Here is an 18,267-nt window from a genome sequence, read left to right on the forward strand (position 1 = left end):
CTCCTTCCCGGGCTTCGTCACCAATGTTACATGGTTCAAATGGGTAAAGGCGGAGGTGGGCATTGGCTGAACAGTCAAAATAATATTTAATTTAAAGACACACATGGCAGCTGCATGAGGCTCTCTCTCTCAAACTTCCACATTCCGCTGCACCTATGCTTTTCCACAGCTGATTAGACAATTGTGGGCCGGGCATGCATAGTCATGAGCCCTCCTCCTCATCAAACACACATACACAAAGATTTATCAACTGATGAACAAAATAACGTATGCTTTCAGGTTCTAACCAGCACACATGTGTGTAACACAGTGGGCATCGCAAAACTCTTAAAGGTCCACGTCCAATTTATGAGTTAAATTACATAACATTTTTCCAGATGGCTACATAACATTAGTATTTTCCACCTTCTTTCTGACCAGTATAATTAAAAGGCTGTTTTGCGGTTCAGTTTCTATAAATGGTCTGGGTGGACTAAGAAATCTGAGATGTGACTGTTACAGTATTTCTTCATAGTACTGTAGATCCAATTCTCACTTGAAAAGAGCAAGTAAAATCCAGTCTTTCAGGATACAGTATGTCCCCTTTAAAGGAAAACTGGGATGAGTGAATAAGGAGAAACATATTTTGGAAAATTTACATAAAGGACAAATTATTTAAAGATACCAAATTACTGCTAAAAAAGATGAAAAGTTTTTACATCCAAGAAGGCGTGCTGAATAATGTCTATGACAAACTTTGTTGGAAAGACAACAGCATCGTGTTGTCGGGTGGGCTAATACAGTTTCAGTGTCAAGATTACAATTGTACTCACATTAATCAGGTTTGGCACCAAAAAAAATAAAAAATTACAGACTGTCAGAAGCTTGTAAATGAGGCAGTACGCTCAAAGGTACACACACTGTACCCTTTACATGTCAATTGGAATGTATTTGTACCTTTTCTTTCCCAAAAGGGTACATATTAGTACCTTAAGGTGAAAAAAATGGTACAGTGGTACTGCCTCAGTGACAAGCTGTTGTATGCCTAATGGTAAAACTTTTGAACAAAAATTTGACAGTGCAGGGTGCCCTCTGCTGTATACAGGTGTAAATACAACTCAGGTCCAGCAAATATTTAGAAATACCTGATAGGGACTGAATTGCAAGTTTCTACCATAATTAATATTCACCAGATATAACCAAAGCAAACAAAAACAAAATATGATTGAATATGAACTGATTGTTTTTTTTAAGACTTGGGGTGTGTGAGTCAAAAATCAGCAGGCAGCAGGGCTGGATTGGTAATCTGGCATACCGGGCTGATCAGGGGCAGACTGGCCATCGGGAGAACCGAAATGGGCCGAATGGACCGCGTTAAGATGAAATGAGCCGCCGCATTATGCAGAACGGGCCACAAAACAGCGCCGTGATATGCCGAAAGGGGCAGCGATATGTAGAAAAGGACAGCGACACCCCCCCTCAAGTCAACAACTTTAGGGCCAGTTTTTAAGGTAAGTTCTATGTTCCAGTTTCTGGCCGATTTCTCATCCCAGTCCAACCCTGGCAGGCAGCTTTGATTTCTCACATCTGTCAACTTAAAAAGGACATGAAGGAAATTTAGGATACATTTAAAATTCTGTATTTGGAAGACACTTGATAATAAAGCAATTGCCATTGCATTTAAACTATGCATTCCCTGAGAATCTAATCCCTGATCTTTCTGTTGCTATGCCCTGCCAGTTGAGCTACAAGATCTAGGCTACCTAGACAAAAAAAAGTTATTAGCGTTATAGAGCCAAAACCACACTATTACAATTCACAACAGCAACAGTTGATCACATCTTTATTCTTTTGTTAAATTATTTGATTCTTAGCATCACACTGAAATCATTCAGCTCTTGCAAATTTACAGAGAACATCTTTTATTCTATGTTTAAACCTTTTTGGCTTCTTTCACATGGTCTGATGTGACCGCAAATCACTGCCTGCTACTCACAACAATGAACAATTCACCCAAACACCTCCACAAGCCTGTCCTCTCCACACATAGACTCTGCTGTTCCCTGGGTGACTGCAGCCTCCCTTGGGGCTATTCAGAGTGTAAACTCCCTCTGGGAGGTAGACGTCCAGGCAGTTGGTTACGGATCAGCAGCTCTAGTGACCAGTACCCCTCTCTTTCCCTCACACTTCTGTCACTAATATAGTTTGACACTGTTTAGTCAGAGTCTTTGGCTGAATGAGGCCCTTGTGAACATAGCCACTGAATGACAGTCATGAATGTGCACATCCACTTCTTGATTTCTCGCACTTCAGCAGATGAAGACTTCCACAGCATGACTGAGATAGGGAGATCTGTCAATCTGCTTTGTGTGGGCTGAGGAGAGGCTTATGATACTCTGATAATGGATATGAACTCTGTCAGGAGGCTTTCGTTGAGACAAAGGGGTAGGAAGGCAGTATGCCGGCAGCCAACACAAAACGCATTATAATTACAAAAGCAGTTGGAGAGCCCTCAGCTACCCCACCTGATTACTCAATAGTGGCCTCTCACCATGTTTTTGACAAGTCGGCATTGCTATAGATACAAAGACCCTCAAGAAAACACACCCCACATTGAAATGTACACAACAACCCTTGCGCATGTTTTTTAAATGGAAGCTATTTGTGAAAAGTCAACATTTATGTAAGCAATACATACTCTGTATAATCAGAATACATATAACACTGTGTCCAAACCAGGCATGATGCAATAAGGTGACAAGAGATAAAAGCTCTCTTCTCTGTAATATTTATTTTTTTGGCCAAACCAAGCGAACGAGCAACCAAGCCCAACCCACTGTGAAATCTCGTTGGATCAAAATCCCACTCATAACTGTATACAGAGTGGAACAGTCGGGTTCTGGAAGGGAAAAAAATAACATTTATTTTTCTAAATGATCAAAAGGGAGGTCGGCATGTTGATACTTCCGGTACCCTAGGATTGGCCACATTATCGTCAACTCACTGACAAGTGTCATCTACTGCCAATAAAAAGGCTACTCTTAAAGAGTTCACTCTTGAGTCCTCTTAAAAAGAACAAAACTCAGACCTTTTTCAATTCAGCCGAAAACAAACAAACAAATAAATGAATAAATAAATAAAACATTGAAACAAAGAGAAAAAAAAAAGACATTGTCTTCTTTACATTGACATTGAATCTGCTCACTGTGTACTTGTTTTGTCCACTTTGTGATAAAGTCTCAGCCCACATTTCTTGGAACCCAGTCAACTTGAATATTATATTATTGTAATTAGAATATTACTTATTTATTAAATTAATTTGTGATCTTTGTTTTACTTTGATTAATTGTGCAGACCAATTTGGAACCAATAAAATGTTTACTGCAAACTTAATTAATTTGGATTTTAGATGTTCCTGTTAGGTTCACAGTCAGTCTTAGGACAGCAACTAACGATTATTCGATTAATCTAATGATTAATAGGATGATTATTCGGCTATTCCGCGATTATTGCAATGATTAATAATTAGCTCTTAACTGATTATTCTGCTTGTGTCCCGACTTAAAAGGTTGTATTAATACATACTATTAATATACATCACCTGAAGCTGTTTGGAAGTTTAGAGTGCATCTGGACTGTGAGCTGTGTAATTCTTCCTCTCCTAAGTCAGGTGCGAGCTGCAGTGCTGCTGCTCTCATCATTAGAGTTTCATATGATCTCATGTTACATTAAATGAGATCAAACGACTATTCAACAATTTTTTTTTTGTTGAAGTTGTAGATAACGTCGACTAATCGTTTCAGCCTTAGTCAGTATGTCATGGTAGTCATGAGAAGGAAATGTATCACCTGTTAGACATGGCAAAAGACAACTTTACATGAGTACCCTGAGGTACTATATAGGGGTCACGAAACCCTGACACACAAGCATGTTTAACATGACCTTTAAACACTGTGTGGCCAATCATATGGAGTGACAACTTGTTTGCTTGGATAATGTTCTCCATTAGAACATGCTGTGTTTGTATGTTTATTTGTTCTGAAAATGCCAGATCCTCTTCAAATTAAAAACAACCTGTTTTGGAGTTAAGGTCTGAAAGGGCATTCAGGCACTCAATCAGCTGAAATCTTTGGCGTAATGCAATTTATTTACAGTATATTGCTTGGTTAGACGTTAATTAAAAGTCGATTAACTTCAGTTGATTGAATTTATTAAAATCCGTACACAATTGTTTAAGTCAAAGTACATGGTTAAATCTTAATGAGAGAAGTTTTATGGTGCGTTTACGTAATGTCAGAATTACGGATTCTTCTCAGAGCTATGTAATTTTTTTATATGGCAACACTGATAATGGCAAAATGGCTTTATTGTTGATAACATCAAAATGCTTAACACTTTGTTAATTCACTTCTATGTTTTTGCTAAATGTTTAAAAACAAAAAAAAATGCTCCAGGCATCAATGGCATTATTGTTGAGGCCACTGCCATATTGGTTCTTTTTAAATGACGCCACGACTGTCAAGTCGGAGCTTTCATAAAATTCCAAGTTTACAACTGGTTCTACGAAGACGTGAGCACTTTTTACAAGTAGGAATCTCATAATTACCGTAATTCCCACATGACACGAATGCACCATAAATTAATCTTTCAATCGATTCACGATGGCCTCATCAGCATAAAGAGCATACCTCAACATTAATTTATTTAACATTCATTAATTTCACCATAGTCCTCCTTTTATTATCAAAAATTTTCAATATCATTGCCTTTCTATCAGTCTTATTGGACTGGGGCATTTTGCTTGCATTATCAAGCTACTGTACTGACCTACATGGCAAACAGACACTCTCAGACACTTTGACATCAACTGCAAAAGCAAACTATTTTGTGCTTGACTGTAAGAAGCATTAATGGAAAACAAAATTGTCATAAACGCAAGACACTAATAAGCCAGAAACTGTAACAGGCTTGGACAGAGAACAAGGAAATACGATGAAACAAGGAAGCCGTTGGTCACTTTACAGCATTTTACAGATGCTGAGCGACTTACAAAAATTGCTTATGTTGCACTGCTAATTACCAAATTAATAAATAAATGTACATTTGTATTACTATTATTATTGTAAGAGACCACAAGCTGATTTGAGAGACATAAAAATATCACAAGTATGCAAGAAAATTGGTTGCCTGGGACAATGGTAAATTGTGCAGTTTAGTGGTCATTAAAATTGTTAAATTTAGCATTATAAAAAATAAGAATAAAGTATTTCAGAGAGCTATGTAATAAGCGTATGCTCAGAGTTTATTGAATGACGTCTAAGGTGGAGTGGAGTGGTGGTGGTGGTGTAGTGGTCTAAGCGCATAACTGGTAATCTGGCAATCAGAAGGACACTGGTTCGAACCCCACAGCCACCACCATTGTGTCCTTGAGCAAGGCACTTAACTCCAGGTTGCTCTAGGGGATTGTCCCTGTAATAAGTGCTCTGTAAGTCGCTTTGGATAAAAGCGTCTGCCAAATGCATAAATGTAAATGTAAATGTAAATGTAAGGTGAAGAGATCAGTGGTTGACAGATCTTGAGCTCAGAATGTGCGTTTCTGTGGCAAGGGATGTTGTTCCCAGTGCCCAGACTACCCAACCCATTACAACAGAACCTCCCAGGACACTGAGCGTGAGAAAGGAGCAGAGACAATGCAACACGCTGCCCATGGCAACTTAAGCACACACAATTAAGTTGTTGGTGCATATTACACAGTGCTGTACAGGCAACAGTGACTCGTTGCGACTGTGAGGGTCAAATCAAAGGCCTTTTATGGAGTGTTCTTCTCAGAAAAATCTGCATTCCCACCTTTAGAGAGAGACCTTTTGCTTCTTTCTCTTATTACTACCATTTGGAAAAGGGAAGACCAATGGTCTCCAGTGATTGTCAGTCAGAGAGCTTGTGAAAACACTGCATTTTTGCAACAGTAATGAAAATAGCATGGATTCTGAAGATCGTTCATCATAAAATGCAGGGTTCCTTTAGCAGACAAGAACTTTAAATCATTCAGAGAATCCAAGACAGATTACACGCCTAAAAACATGTGACCTCAGCACTAAACTTATCACACTCATATGTTGCTAAAATCCCTTATAGCTGTATCCCCAAAACCTAAAGCTGAAATCAAAATTAAATCAGCCCGTACTAGTTAGCATAACATTTGAAGGATGTGACGAGAGCAGGATCAAAGTGCAGCAACTTTAATGATGAATAAATCAAACAAAATACAAGACAAGATAAATGCAGAACAGGGCAAAACTAGGAACCAGGAAATAAGAACAAAACATAAACAAACAGGCTAGAACTCAGAGCACGAACTGGATAAACACACAGATCAACTGACAAACGTTAAACAGAAAATAGGGCAATATATATTCATGGATAAACAAGGTAAATGAAACACATGTGAGAATCAATAGGGAACAGCGGGAAGTGATCAGAGCAGGGGGTTATGGGAAGTGTAGTCTGGGGGGAACAGATGACAGAGGTAAAACACAGGGCAGACAACAGTGAATCGTAATAGTTAGGGAAATGTGTCTGTGCTAAAAAACCTAGATACAGCGCAACGAATTAATCATAACGTAGGTGTCTCGAAATGCCTCAAAATTTTTAAAAGATAAAGTTATTTTTAAATTGACATAGCCTCAAAAACGTGTTGTTCCTTTGCAAGAAGCTAAAAAAGCTAAATGCAGCACCACAATTGAAACAAAGTGCAGGTGTCTCGAGGCACATTTTTAAAAGTGCAAGTTATTTTTACTTGAACCACTTCTTCACAAGATGCTGAAAAAACAGTGAGCCGCAGACAACGGTCAACCACGTCCATCCAGCATGTGTTTATAGAGAAAATCGACTGAAAAACAGAGCAGACACACACAAAAACAAATTTCGTGTGAACCTCAGTGACGTCACTTTTTCCTCGCACCCGCCATATTTGTGACCATCAGCGGGAGAAAAAAATGGTGGTGAATGGAAAAACACTCATGAATCGATATCAAGAGAAACTTTGCTTTTTGATAAAAAATTGCTTTTGATCCATGGCTCCAAGGAAAATTTCATATAGGTCTTTGGCACAAATATTGCCAAATTGGACTTTCGCTGACATTTAAATGTATTTTTAACCATGATTCATCTCTGTACGTGATGAGTCTGATGTATGGCCAGCCTGTACACACCCACTGGTACATCACCGTAAACATCTCTCATTCAGAAGTTACAAATGTTTTTGTGTTGTTTTCTGGTCTGATTTGATCGCAATATTACAAAATGTGTGACGATCTCGTCTGTATGAATGTAAGAGCTTCTTTTAAATCAAGAAGAAGGCTTTTGTCGCATACAACACAGTGCAGCACATTGAAGGTATTTGGAATTTTGGTCACAAACATGGCGGTGTGGTCATACAGTGACGTCACATAAAACAGGTCAATAGAACACAAATTAACAACTTGAAACTTCTGTTAACCAATCAAAACCAAGAATTTAACAATGCTGCTGTGTCATTTCATATAGTTGAGCCATTAGAGGCACAAAAATAATATCTCCATATACTTGTCCACCTGACAAAAAGTTATTCAGGGACAGACTCAGCTATGCAACACTTAAAAGCTAACAGAAATATGTCCGCCCAATTCCCTTACCAGAGAATCTCCACAGAGTGGTGTGGATTGATGCACTGTACTGAAAGGCCAGACATGGAAGGAATCCAATGCAACTAAAGACTTAAAGAGGATACAAATCATTCTAGAGCTTCCCTCAGAAACACTCAGCACTACATACTTAATTTATAGGTACTCTTGCTAAATGTCAAAAGAGACATTAATGCACCATGAAAACACACCATACAGCAAGACATACACTCATGCATATATGCAACATGACCTCTGCATTGCTTAAGATTGTGTACGGTCTTTGTTTATCCATGTTTACATGACTCTGTTCTGGTTTGGTTTCATGGAGCCTAAACATAGCCCAAGAGTTCAACTTTTGGTCTTACATGTTGTTCTTGTTTTTAGTTTGATGTATTTCACCAGCTGTGAGTCGATGTGGCAGTTTGTAAGACCATATTGACCCATGGCTCTGAGATTGTGAAAGCAAAGTTATTGGTGATTTAGAGGCAAAAGTGTTTTGCATCCTACCTCGTGAGAACAGTAAAGGGATAGTTGACCCAAAAAAGGGAATTGTGTCATTATGTAATCATGTTGTTGGAATAACGACAGCCTTGATTACCATTCACTTTCATAGTATTGAAAAAAATATGCAATGAATGTGAATGGAGAGATTAACATTCTTCCTGATATCTCCTTTTGTGTTACAAAACAATAAAGCCATAGAGGTTCAGAACAATATGAACAATATTATTTTCTCCCAATACACTAAATAGTAACAAAAACTACCAAAGCACTTTCCTAAATACTTGTTTGTCATTATGCACTGCAAAATATTCCTGCTCCATGAGATATTTGCATTTTTTTTTTTTAAATATTGCAAATTTATGTTGCTAAAGAAAATCCCTAAAATTAACATGTTTATTTTCAGACAAAATACATATTTATCATTTTCAGATTTGTTTAAGGTAATTAAATCAAACATTTTCAATAACTGTCCAAAAAGGATGGTATTTGGGGTCAAACGCCCCTCTGTTGTAGGGGCCCCTATTAAACTCATTGCTTTTTTAAAGTGAGGTGAATAGATTTGTTATGAAAAATGTTCAAAGTTGGCTCACATTGACTAATCCAATTAGAATAAAGATGAGTTTGTTTATAGAATACATTAGATGTAATAAAATACCAAATGTATTTGAAATTAACAGGAAATGGTTGACTTTTTTCTGTTGTAATTATTTTGAGTAAACATCATCTTAATTTGTTACAAAAAATATATATATTTTGCTGTCTCAAAATGATTTGCATTAGTTGACCAATTTTATACTATCACAATTGCCCCTATATCTATACAATATCACTCTAAACCCCCTAGGGGCCTTTTGCCACAAGTGAGTGAGCTTTTTATCCAAAAAGTTTGTCACTGCTTGAAATAAAAATGCTGTCACTGTTTGAAATGTCATGTCAACAACCCAATAATGAATAATACCTAATTAATTTAATCAAATAGAGAACATATTTCAGATTTAATTATGCATTGCAATATTTAGTGAAGAATCATATTCATATCATTGTCAGGGCAAATATTTTTACCCCTAAACAGATGGCTCTTTCAAAACGCTATCTATCACATCTTTAGTCATAACCACAGTGGAATAGACACTGTTCACAGTCACAATCAGAGTGATGGAGCAACCAGCAGGTGCAGGAAGAGGAATCTGTCCACTGTGGAATGACATTGAGTTCTGTGGAACTCCCACATGTGTTCAGTTCTGGGCAAAGGGCATACATGTGGGCTTTGATGTCCCTCTGCTATCTCTGTCCATAACCCCTTAAACATGCCATTGTGTTAGCGTTCTTTTTGGAAAAATTTATCTAAAAATGAGACTAATCAACTACAATGGTCACCATTTTAAAGGCCATGTGAAATCGCTTGATGAGCACAGTTTTCATTCCTGTACATATTGTTCTCTATTTTCCTGGAAGAGAAAGATTGTACATTTGAAAATGTTGAGTATCTGCTAAAAATTATTTTATGAGTGACCATTACATTTATATAGTGCCTTTCTGACACTACACTCAAAGGGCTTCACACAGTGAACAGTGGACTCTCCAAAACCACCACCAGTGTGCAGCATCCACCTGGAAGCAACAGCAGCCATAGTGCACTCACCACACACCAGCTATTGGTGGAGAGGAGAGAGTGGAGTGATAGAGCCAATTAATGGATGGGGATTATTAGGAAGCCATGACTGATAAGAGCCAATGGGGGAAATTTGGCCAGGACACCAGGGTTACACCCTTACTCTTTTCGAGATGTATCCTAGGATTTTTAATGACCAGAGAGCCAAGACCTCGGTTTAACCTCTCATCCAAAGGACGGTGCCTTTTACAGTATCTTTTACAGTATCGTGACCCCATCACTAAACTGGGGCATTAGGACCTACACAGCTGCTGGACTCCCTAATACCTCTTCCAGCAGCAATCTTAGCTTTCCCAGGAGGTTTCCCATCCAAGTACTGACCAAGCTAAGCACTGCTTAGCTTCAGTAGACAGCCAGTCTTGAGCTACAGGGTTGCTGGCTATTTTACACTTGCTTATACAGTTCATGGCCTCAAGTTAGCTAATTCATGGATTAAAAGCCACAAAACTCTAATTTTGATTTCTTGTCTTTAACACAAGAAACAATAAAGGGATCAAATTTGAAGAAACTTCCAAATCCAATACTTGACGGAACAAAAATGATCAGAAAACACACACTCTGAGTTCAGCCAAAACCGAGCGACCCCAAATAGAACAAAGGAGATGAGAGTGAAACTAGATCCTTTATCACAATGTGTTCCCATGCAGAGGAGAAGCTCTGAGTCAAGATCAGTTTGCATTGCTGGCATTCTCACTGCTCCATTTAAATAAATCTGCTTTGCTCTGAACAAAACAATGAGAGGGGAGAACACGGGGTATCTGTTTCACAAACCCACAAGCCCACAGCACCTGCACCAACAGCTCTGAATAACAAGTGCAATTCTACTAAACAAATTAAGCTCTTTGTGAGCTGTATATTGGAAGCTAAAGTTAATGGAGACTTGTTCCTGCATGCTTTTGTTTCTTTATTGTCAGTCTGTATGTCTGGTAGACCATGGATGATTTGATTACATAACAGGAAGGCAGAGGTGCAGTGAGTGAGTAGAAGGGCACAACTTCTTAGAATCTTGGTGCATTTCTAGCGCTGCCATTGTTGCCAAGGCAGGAGTGTTATTAACTGATTTGGCTATATCACTGATTTGGAAGTTATTCTTGTGGAACATGAGTCAGACAGACATGTCATTATTTGAGGATGACCTCTAGGCTTTCTAGAAAACCTATGTGTCAGTTACCAAAGAGCAAACCAAAAAATAAAAAAAGAGGTGAGAACTGTGCAAATAGTAATTACATAAATATTGAAAAAACACTGGTGTCATGACATGCATTTTTGTTGTTGTTATTGTCTTCCTTGAGGTTGAAATACAATTTTTATAAAGTTTTGTGCACAAAAAACTTAGTGTAGTATTACATGACCTTTTTCTACCCTGCCTTTGTGCCTCTGTCTGAAACGCTCGGTTTTATGTGTACTTCAACTTTAAGACACACCCACTGTTATGAATGGTTAACATCATTGAAAAGCAAACGCCCTCCCATCATTACAAGTGGGGAACTGTGTTTTACAAGAATGATATAATTAAAATTGCAAGCGATTTACAAAATCCCCTAAAAGCACTCAGTGCAGACACATTGTTCAACTGAAATGACAATAGAAAACTGAACAAAATCGTCACACTGTTTTTCCCCAATAATTATCAGGCATACAAGATTTGGTGATAAAATAAAGCCATTTAAACAATAAAAATAGTCGAACACAAGCTGCGAATGTGAAGGGTTTATAAATGTGTAACAAGCTGTAGGGAGAGTGTTATAAGGGACTGTTGGCCCAAAAATTCCCCTGTTTGGTCTCCTAGGTCAGAAAATTTGCTGGCTGGGGAATCTCCCTTGAATAATTCACCGGTCGAACTTGGGAGGGGTCTCCTTTGATAAATTTGCTGCTTAAATACTGGAAAATGGACCTCCCATTTATTTCGGCCAAAATGCTGGACATCATAACTAATACGATACAGATGAGAAAGCATTGTTTTTTGTTGCACTCCGCGTTCTTCTACCATATTTAAATAATTGAATCTCAAATCAATATTATGGTAGGAAGTAACCATGTAATAAGCACGATCCGCTCCCATTCGGAGTCATGATCATAGATTATTTTTTGCGATAAAAACAGCAGACTATGTTTTTATAGTACAATTACCTTTTATAAGTCAAAATATCTAGCAAAATGTGATTCCTCATGTCATGACCCCTTTAAAGGGTCATCACAAGAGAGAAAAAGTGTGTATCTGCGATGAAGTGAATGTTAATCGGTCAAAGGGCCTCTACCAGAGGCGTTTCCAGTATTGAAGGACATCCGGGGCTTAGCCCAGACAATTTTATTTTCACACTAGCAACAACTTCTCTGTAGTCCAAAGCTGGTGAGAGGGTATTCTTTGAGATTTGCTCTGGCTGGGCCTGTTTCTACAGTTCCTAAATCTTCCACTCTAGTACTATCCTCAACATCCTCTCTCCTCCCTGAATCATCTGTGATACAAAAGAACAGATACAGCACATAACTTATTGCAAATCAGCTTCAAACATCTAATTCATCAAGTGCTACATATTTCAAATTGTAGACCAATACCATTGAAGAAAATGTACTGGGAAGAGCAGATCAGTGGGATTGCCCTAAGATCTATCATGATTCTTTAATTGTCATGTACATTACCATAAAGTCGTCACAAAAGAAGAAGAAGAAGAATCCTTTATTGTGGTCACACATTATACACACAGTTTTTTTGCATATATACAGTGAAATTTATTAGTTTTCACATATCCCAGCTAAGCTGGGGTCAGAGTGCAGGGTCAGCCATGATATGGCGCCCCTGGAGCAGATAGGGTTAAGGGCCTTGCTCAAGGGCCCAACAGTGGCATCCTGGTGGTGCTGGGGCTTGAACCCCTGTCCTTCTGGTCAGTAACCCTGAGCCTCAACCACTGAGCCACCATAATATAAAGAGTTATATTATAGTGAGTAAAGTGAGGTAAAAAAATATTGAATATAAATAATTTATATTTTTTGACATAAATAGTCAAAATGATGTATAAGGTCCTGAGTTAAAGCAATACATGAATTACTTTAGTCTAAGTTCATTGACACATGATGGCATCGAACTGTATATAATTCTCATCATCTCTATGAGAATAATTCATCTGTCAAAATCCTTTCATTAGGATCATTGGGATAAACAATGTTTCACTTTTAACTTTCTCTAAAGTAAAGTGACTGATTAATTGTTACCAGTTTCCATGCCTGATTCTGGCACAGCTGCTGCTCCTCAGTCTGTTGCTCATCTTTGCTACCCTCTACAAAACCATTTAATCAAATCAAAGTGTATATTTACTACAAACTAATATCACAAAACAAGTCACACATACATTTTATGCTAATGCTTATTGGTTATCCTTAGCGAAAACAACACCTGATAAACAAGAAAAGTACACTCCGAACGGGACTCGAACCGCGGTCCCAGCATGAAAGGCGAACATGCGCTAACAAGTAGGCTAGAGGCTACAACATGTAATGGCAGTCGGTAGTGGACCTCTTGATGTTTAGCCTACTGTGGGTGAAAGCCAGCTAGATGATGATCTTGAAACTTTAAGGACAAAAACAGATGTCTTTGGAAAAATCCCCAAAGCCTCGTTTGCTTCATTTTTGCTGTCTTTCCTGCTAACTGCTGTTAACTCACCACTAAGTAACGTTAGTTGATGTCAACGACTGTGCAAGCTCCTCCTCTACCTGCTGCATATTCAACAGAGAGGAAGAAACGGAGTCGCCCATAGGCTACCGACAGCAAAGGGACTTATTCTATAGGCTAGATTATGCCTATGTCTATTTTTACAGGCTGTATACAGTATGTGCAAAGCCAAAGCACAATGAAATAAGGCAACTTATGATTTCGGGGGTTTACATAGGCTTTTGTCCGGTTTCATATTTGTCAGTCAACTTTTCAAAATACACTCTAAACATTCGGGGCTACACTCAAAACATTCGGGCCTGAAGCCCTGGCAAAATCGTCTGTCGGCGCCTCTGGCCTCTACAGTTAGGCCAGAAAAATACTATACAAAAGTATGCAAATGTGAAGGTGAATGCTTGGGCAATGCATTGCAAGCTTGCAGCCCCATTCTTGTGATGTGAATAAATACCTCAGTACTCAAGGGGGTGATGTGCTGTTATTCCAGGTATGTTATTATTCAGGCAGGCGAAAGAAGAAAAGACGTCATAGAAAGTGGGTTGCAAGGCCGTTGATTCCATAAGATTGTCATCAAACTATTGCTACTTTTTGATAACATTATTTCACCTTCAAAAGTATGCTGACCGTAGAAGACAGTTTATGCTAATACCCACTATAGAGCACCTTGAACCATCACTGAGAATACAACTTGTACCAACTTGAATACATTTCAATGTTGCTTCTAAAGGTTTATGTATACTGAAATTTACCCAATTCAGCAGAATTACTGACAAGCACCACCCCCTCTCGAACACATGTGAACACATTTCCCAAAAGCACTTTTCTGCGTTGGGCAAAACCAAGAATGTGTGATTCAGGGGTTCCATTTTTACTCCACTGAAGTTTAGGGTTAGGGTTTGGATTAGGCTGTAGAGTTTGGCAAATGTTTTGTGGTTTGAGCTTCAATGTCTGTTGACCTGTTGGGATAGATACAGCATGCACTTGCACGCAAGTGTTCAGTCAGCTCACAGGGTGGGAAAGAGAAAAATTATATCTCAAACGACTGGATTTTTGGAAACAAGACAAGAGGTCTGGAACACTTAAAAAAGTGCTGCTCTCAAGCTTGCATAGTGTTGCAGGACTGCCAATAAGAACATAGGGTCAGAGGACCTATGAAAAGCTTGTATAACTCCAGACAGGGGGCTGAAATATTTGAGATACAAAAGAAAAGCCCAGGAAATGACTTGAATTCTTGACATTAAACCACAATCTGTTCAGACTAGCACCAGATTTTACTTTCTTGCCTGTAGCTATAACTAATAATATAATAACTAATAATATATATATATATATATATATATATATATATATATATATATATATATATATATATATATATATATATATTAGTTATTATAATATATATATTATAATAACTAATATATTATTATTAGTTATTATAAATAATAATATATAACTAATGTCTAATTATATACAGCATTGATGGAAAGACTAATGAGGACACATTGCTCTGGAAAAGAGGTCAAACGGCAATGCAGCTATCCTCACTTCCCATCCATGACACCACCACCAGGGTGAAGGCTCAGAAGAAAGCTTGGCTGCAGCCCCAGGCTTGTGGTCAAGATGCAGATCTGCAAGGAGGGGCAATCCTGAGGTGGCCAATCAGCCTTTTCGGCTTTCTGTACCCACAAAAGAGCTACAAACTTCTGACAATATCATGTTCTAGCTTCTCTATGTGTGTTGTCAAACAAATGAACCAGCATGGACTGGAGAAGCTAAAATACTTTAGCCTCAGATCCTGGATGGGAAAGCATCCACCCTGCAATTTTGAGACAAGTAGAATGCTCGGGCAGGATTTTGGATACATTCGACACTACCATTCTTCTCCAGATTCTACTGAAGCCAGGGCTCAACAGGAAGGATTTCATCTGCTGGTCCATACTTTGGCCTGTAGTAAATATTTTTATGTATTCTGTCAAAATGATACTTTTCACAACATGTAACGTTTTTTTTTTACCAGGTATTTGCAATAACAGCAGGAATTTTTACAGCTATAATCAAATTTATAAATATATTTGATCAATGAACACAAGTGTAGTGACAAGGAAGCAAAGGCCCAATAGGGCAAGCAACAGCTCCGTTAACTATTCCAAAACTCTCTCACACTGGCCTTAGGCCAACAGGTCATCCTTATTTTTGAGCCCTAGAAGCTGTTTCTCCCTGAAATGAATGGTTGACAGTTGGCAACTAGAGGACTAGAGGCTTTTGTGAGCAAACTTTTAAACAAAACCGGATGGACTGCTATTGTAAATCAAGCCCACTCTGGGGCTGTTCTTCTTGTGATGAAAAAATCTGAAGTAGCCGGGGACTGAAGAGCTGGCATGCAGTACAGGGCGAGACTGGAACGTTCCACAATTATTTTCCTCTGGGACAGATGAAATGCATTCATGAGCCCCACACAATACAGAAACAACATCACGCCTTGTTTGTTATTCTGAACCCCAGTCTTGACAGCACATTTATAATTGTCTCTTTGCAAACAAGGAAAGAAAAAATAGATAAAAGATAAGAACACAAACAGCTGTTTCATGATGGGCACTAGCAGCTGCAAGATACTGCTGTACCTGACACTGAAACAAATCCATCAGCATGACCAGTACACATATTTTCCAATGCGGTTCATTTCCCTGCTGAAAAAAACAGCATAGTTGGTCAGCAGCATATGTTGTGTTTCGATTGCAGGTCACCAGTATGGGATGTGTTCTGGTGTTCCAACAAGACGTCTTGACTTACTTAACCAGCAAGACTTCCTTGCTCAACCAGCTTCACCAGCTAAGCTTTGCTGGTGAACAGCATAGCTAGACCAGTATTAAATAAGTTTAACTCTCAAACTATCTGACCATGTCATTAAATGGTTATGCAGTTGTACCTGCTGTGATACTAAATATAAAAACCCATAGTTTGCTATGGCTTGATGGTGGTGACCTTTGCGTCTTTGTTTGACTGCCCTTTAACTCTGAACTCAGTAAGAGTTTAAAATAGCCTGTGACAGGCACATTGTCTTAAACTAAGGGGCAAAATCAGAACATCCCAGCAAGACAAGGTCATATTTCATCCAAAAATCAAACTAAGGGAATTAGACATAGTATTTCTCTTACAGAAAATGTTAGGACAATTAAAATGTCATAATTTACTTTAATGCAAACAATCTCAAGAAATCTTATTGATAAGCAATATTATTTCAATGGTAAATTACATGGTTGTATCTGTTGAACAGTCTTCCTTTTTTTTGTCGATTTAAATAGAATTGAATCATTGCATTACAGTATTTTCTTTAAAAAAAAAAAGTAAAACATCCAAATGCCTTACAATAATGAACATTTTTGAGGAAATGTGCTTGTCATGAAAATAATTTCACAATGTAAAACAAATTTAATGATCCTAAAAATAGGCAGAATTTATTAAATATATATATATATATATATATATATATATATATATATATATATATATATTTACATTTTTTATTAATTATATATATTAAAATATTTTGATGCAGGTGAATCGTGACCTGCATGTTTTCATGCGATTCATGGATTTATTCTGTAACGCTACTTTGAAACCATGTATATTTTGAAAAGCACTAGACAAATAAAAATTACTGGACATTTGTAAATAGTTCAGTTGACTAAACTGGGATTTCATTCTGGGATTAAAGACCACAGGGAAAGACACTTTAAGAGGCTTGAACAATAGAAAACAACCTGAATGCAAAACCAATAGCAAGCTGCTGTACACAAGCACTAATAATGACACATACTGTACATGACTCTCAGAGCTCCAATGTACACATGACATTTCAGATACACATGAGTTCACAACATGAGTCCACAAGGTCAGCTCTGTGTAATGAACTGACTGATGGAATTAATGACATTTTAAGGGAGTAATCCATCCAAATAATAAATACTTTTTAAAACTAATACATTCTTAACTAAACCATGGAAAACTGGAGAAGCACAATAGCAAAAACAGATCTATCTATGATGTACTACATCGTAAAAGTTAAAGAAAATGACAACAATTTTTCCCAAGTCAAAGACACGCTGGCGGCTACATTACAGCGTGGTGTAAAATAACATGACTGAACAAAGCACAACGTGCTGGACTCCTTATACAGGTGCTGTGGCAAACAAAGTGAACACCAATGAGATTTTTAAAAGTATATGAATCAGAGAAACATGTAATTATGATCACCTCATACTCTAAAAGATAACTGAATTGTTTACTAAACTGACTTGTTGTCCACAGCAAGATTTAAATCTATAGAGGAAATAGTTTCTCAGTCATACAGTACCTGTGCCATATCTCTGTGGTCACAGCCTCTGTTTGGCATCCTAACAGACACTCTTCTCAGAAAGCTGATCTGAGTACAGCCAGAATGGATCCCAGAGTCCATACATCGCCTTGACTGCTCCTTAAGCACTGAGACTTAAAGTGCACTCCAGAGCCTGTGCCTCAACCAGTGACACGAAAACAAAGGAGGAGGAAGCCCATCCCAAAACAGAGAGTGAAAGAGGGAGGGAAAAAACAAAATAAGAGAAAAGGCCAGTCAGGACAAACTGATGGCTCTAAGAAATTGAGGTCTTCTGAATATAAAAAGAGAGAGAGAACCAATCAGAGGGGAGAGGGCTCTCCCTCCTTTTAGCCTGAAGGATGCTAATATTTCTCAGCATGGTCTGACAGGTAAAGATGGTGCCCTCCTTTTATTTTCAGTGCAGTAC

General features: G+C 38.1%; 1 protein-coding gene across 2 annotated transcripts in view; it reads right to left on the reverse strand.

Annotated features, from left to right (window-relative positions):
- Positions 1–17,952, reverse strand: part of LOC127644698 (rho guanine nucleotide exchange factor 4-like) — a 94,730-nt gene extending 76,778 nt beyond the window's left edge. For both annotated transcript variants that reach the window (XM_052128018.1, XM_052128016.1), the window contains exon 1: positions 17,841–17,952. In XM_052128018.1, the coding sequence (XP_051983978.1) occupies positions 17,841–17,942 (102 nt within the window). In that variant the 5' untranslated portion in view covers positions 17,943–17,952. The remainder of the gene's footprint in view (positions 1–17,840) is intronic.
- Between the last annotated feature and the right edge of the window lie 315 nt (positions 17,953–18,267).

Source organism: Xyrauchen texanus, chromosome 6 (genome assembly GCF_025860055.1).
Source record: "Xyrauchen texanus isolate HMW12.3.18 chromosome 6, RBS_HiC_50CHRs, whole genome shotgun sequence".
In the NCBI taxonomy this organism is placed as follows: Eukaryota; Metazoa; Chordata; class Actinopteri; order Cypriniformes; family Catostomidae; genus Xyrauchen; species Xyrauchen texanus.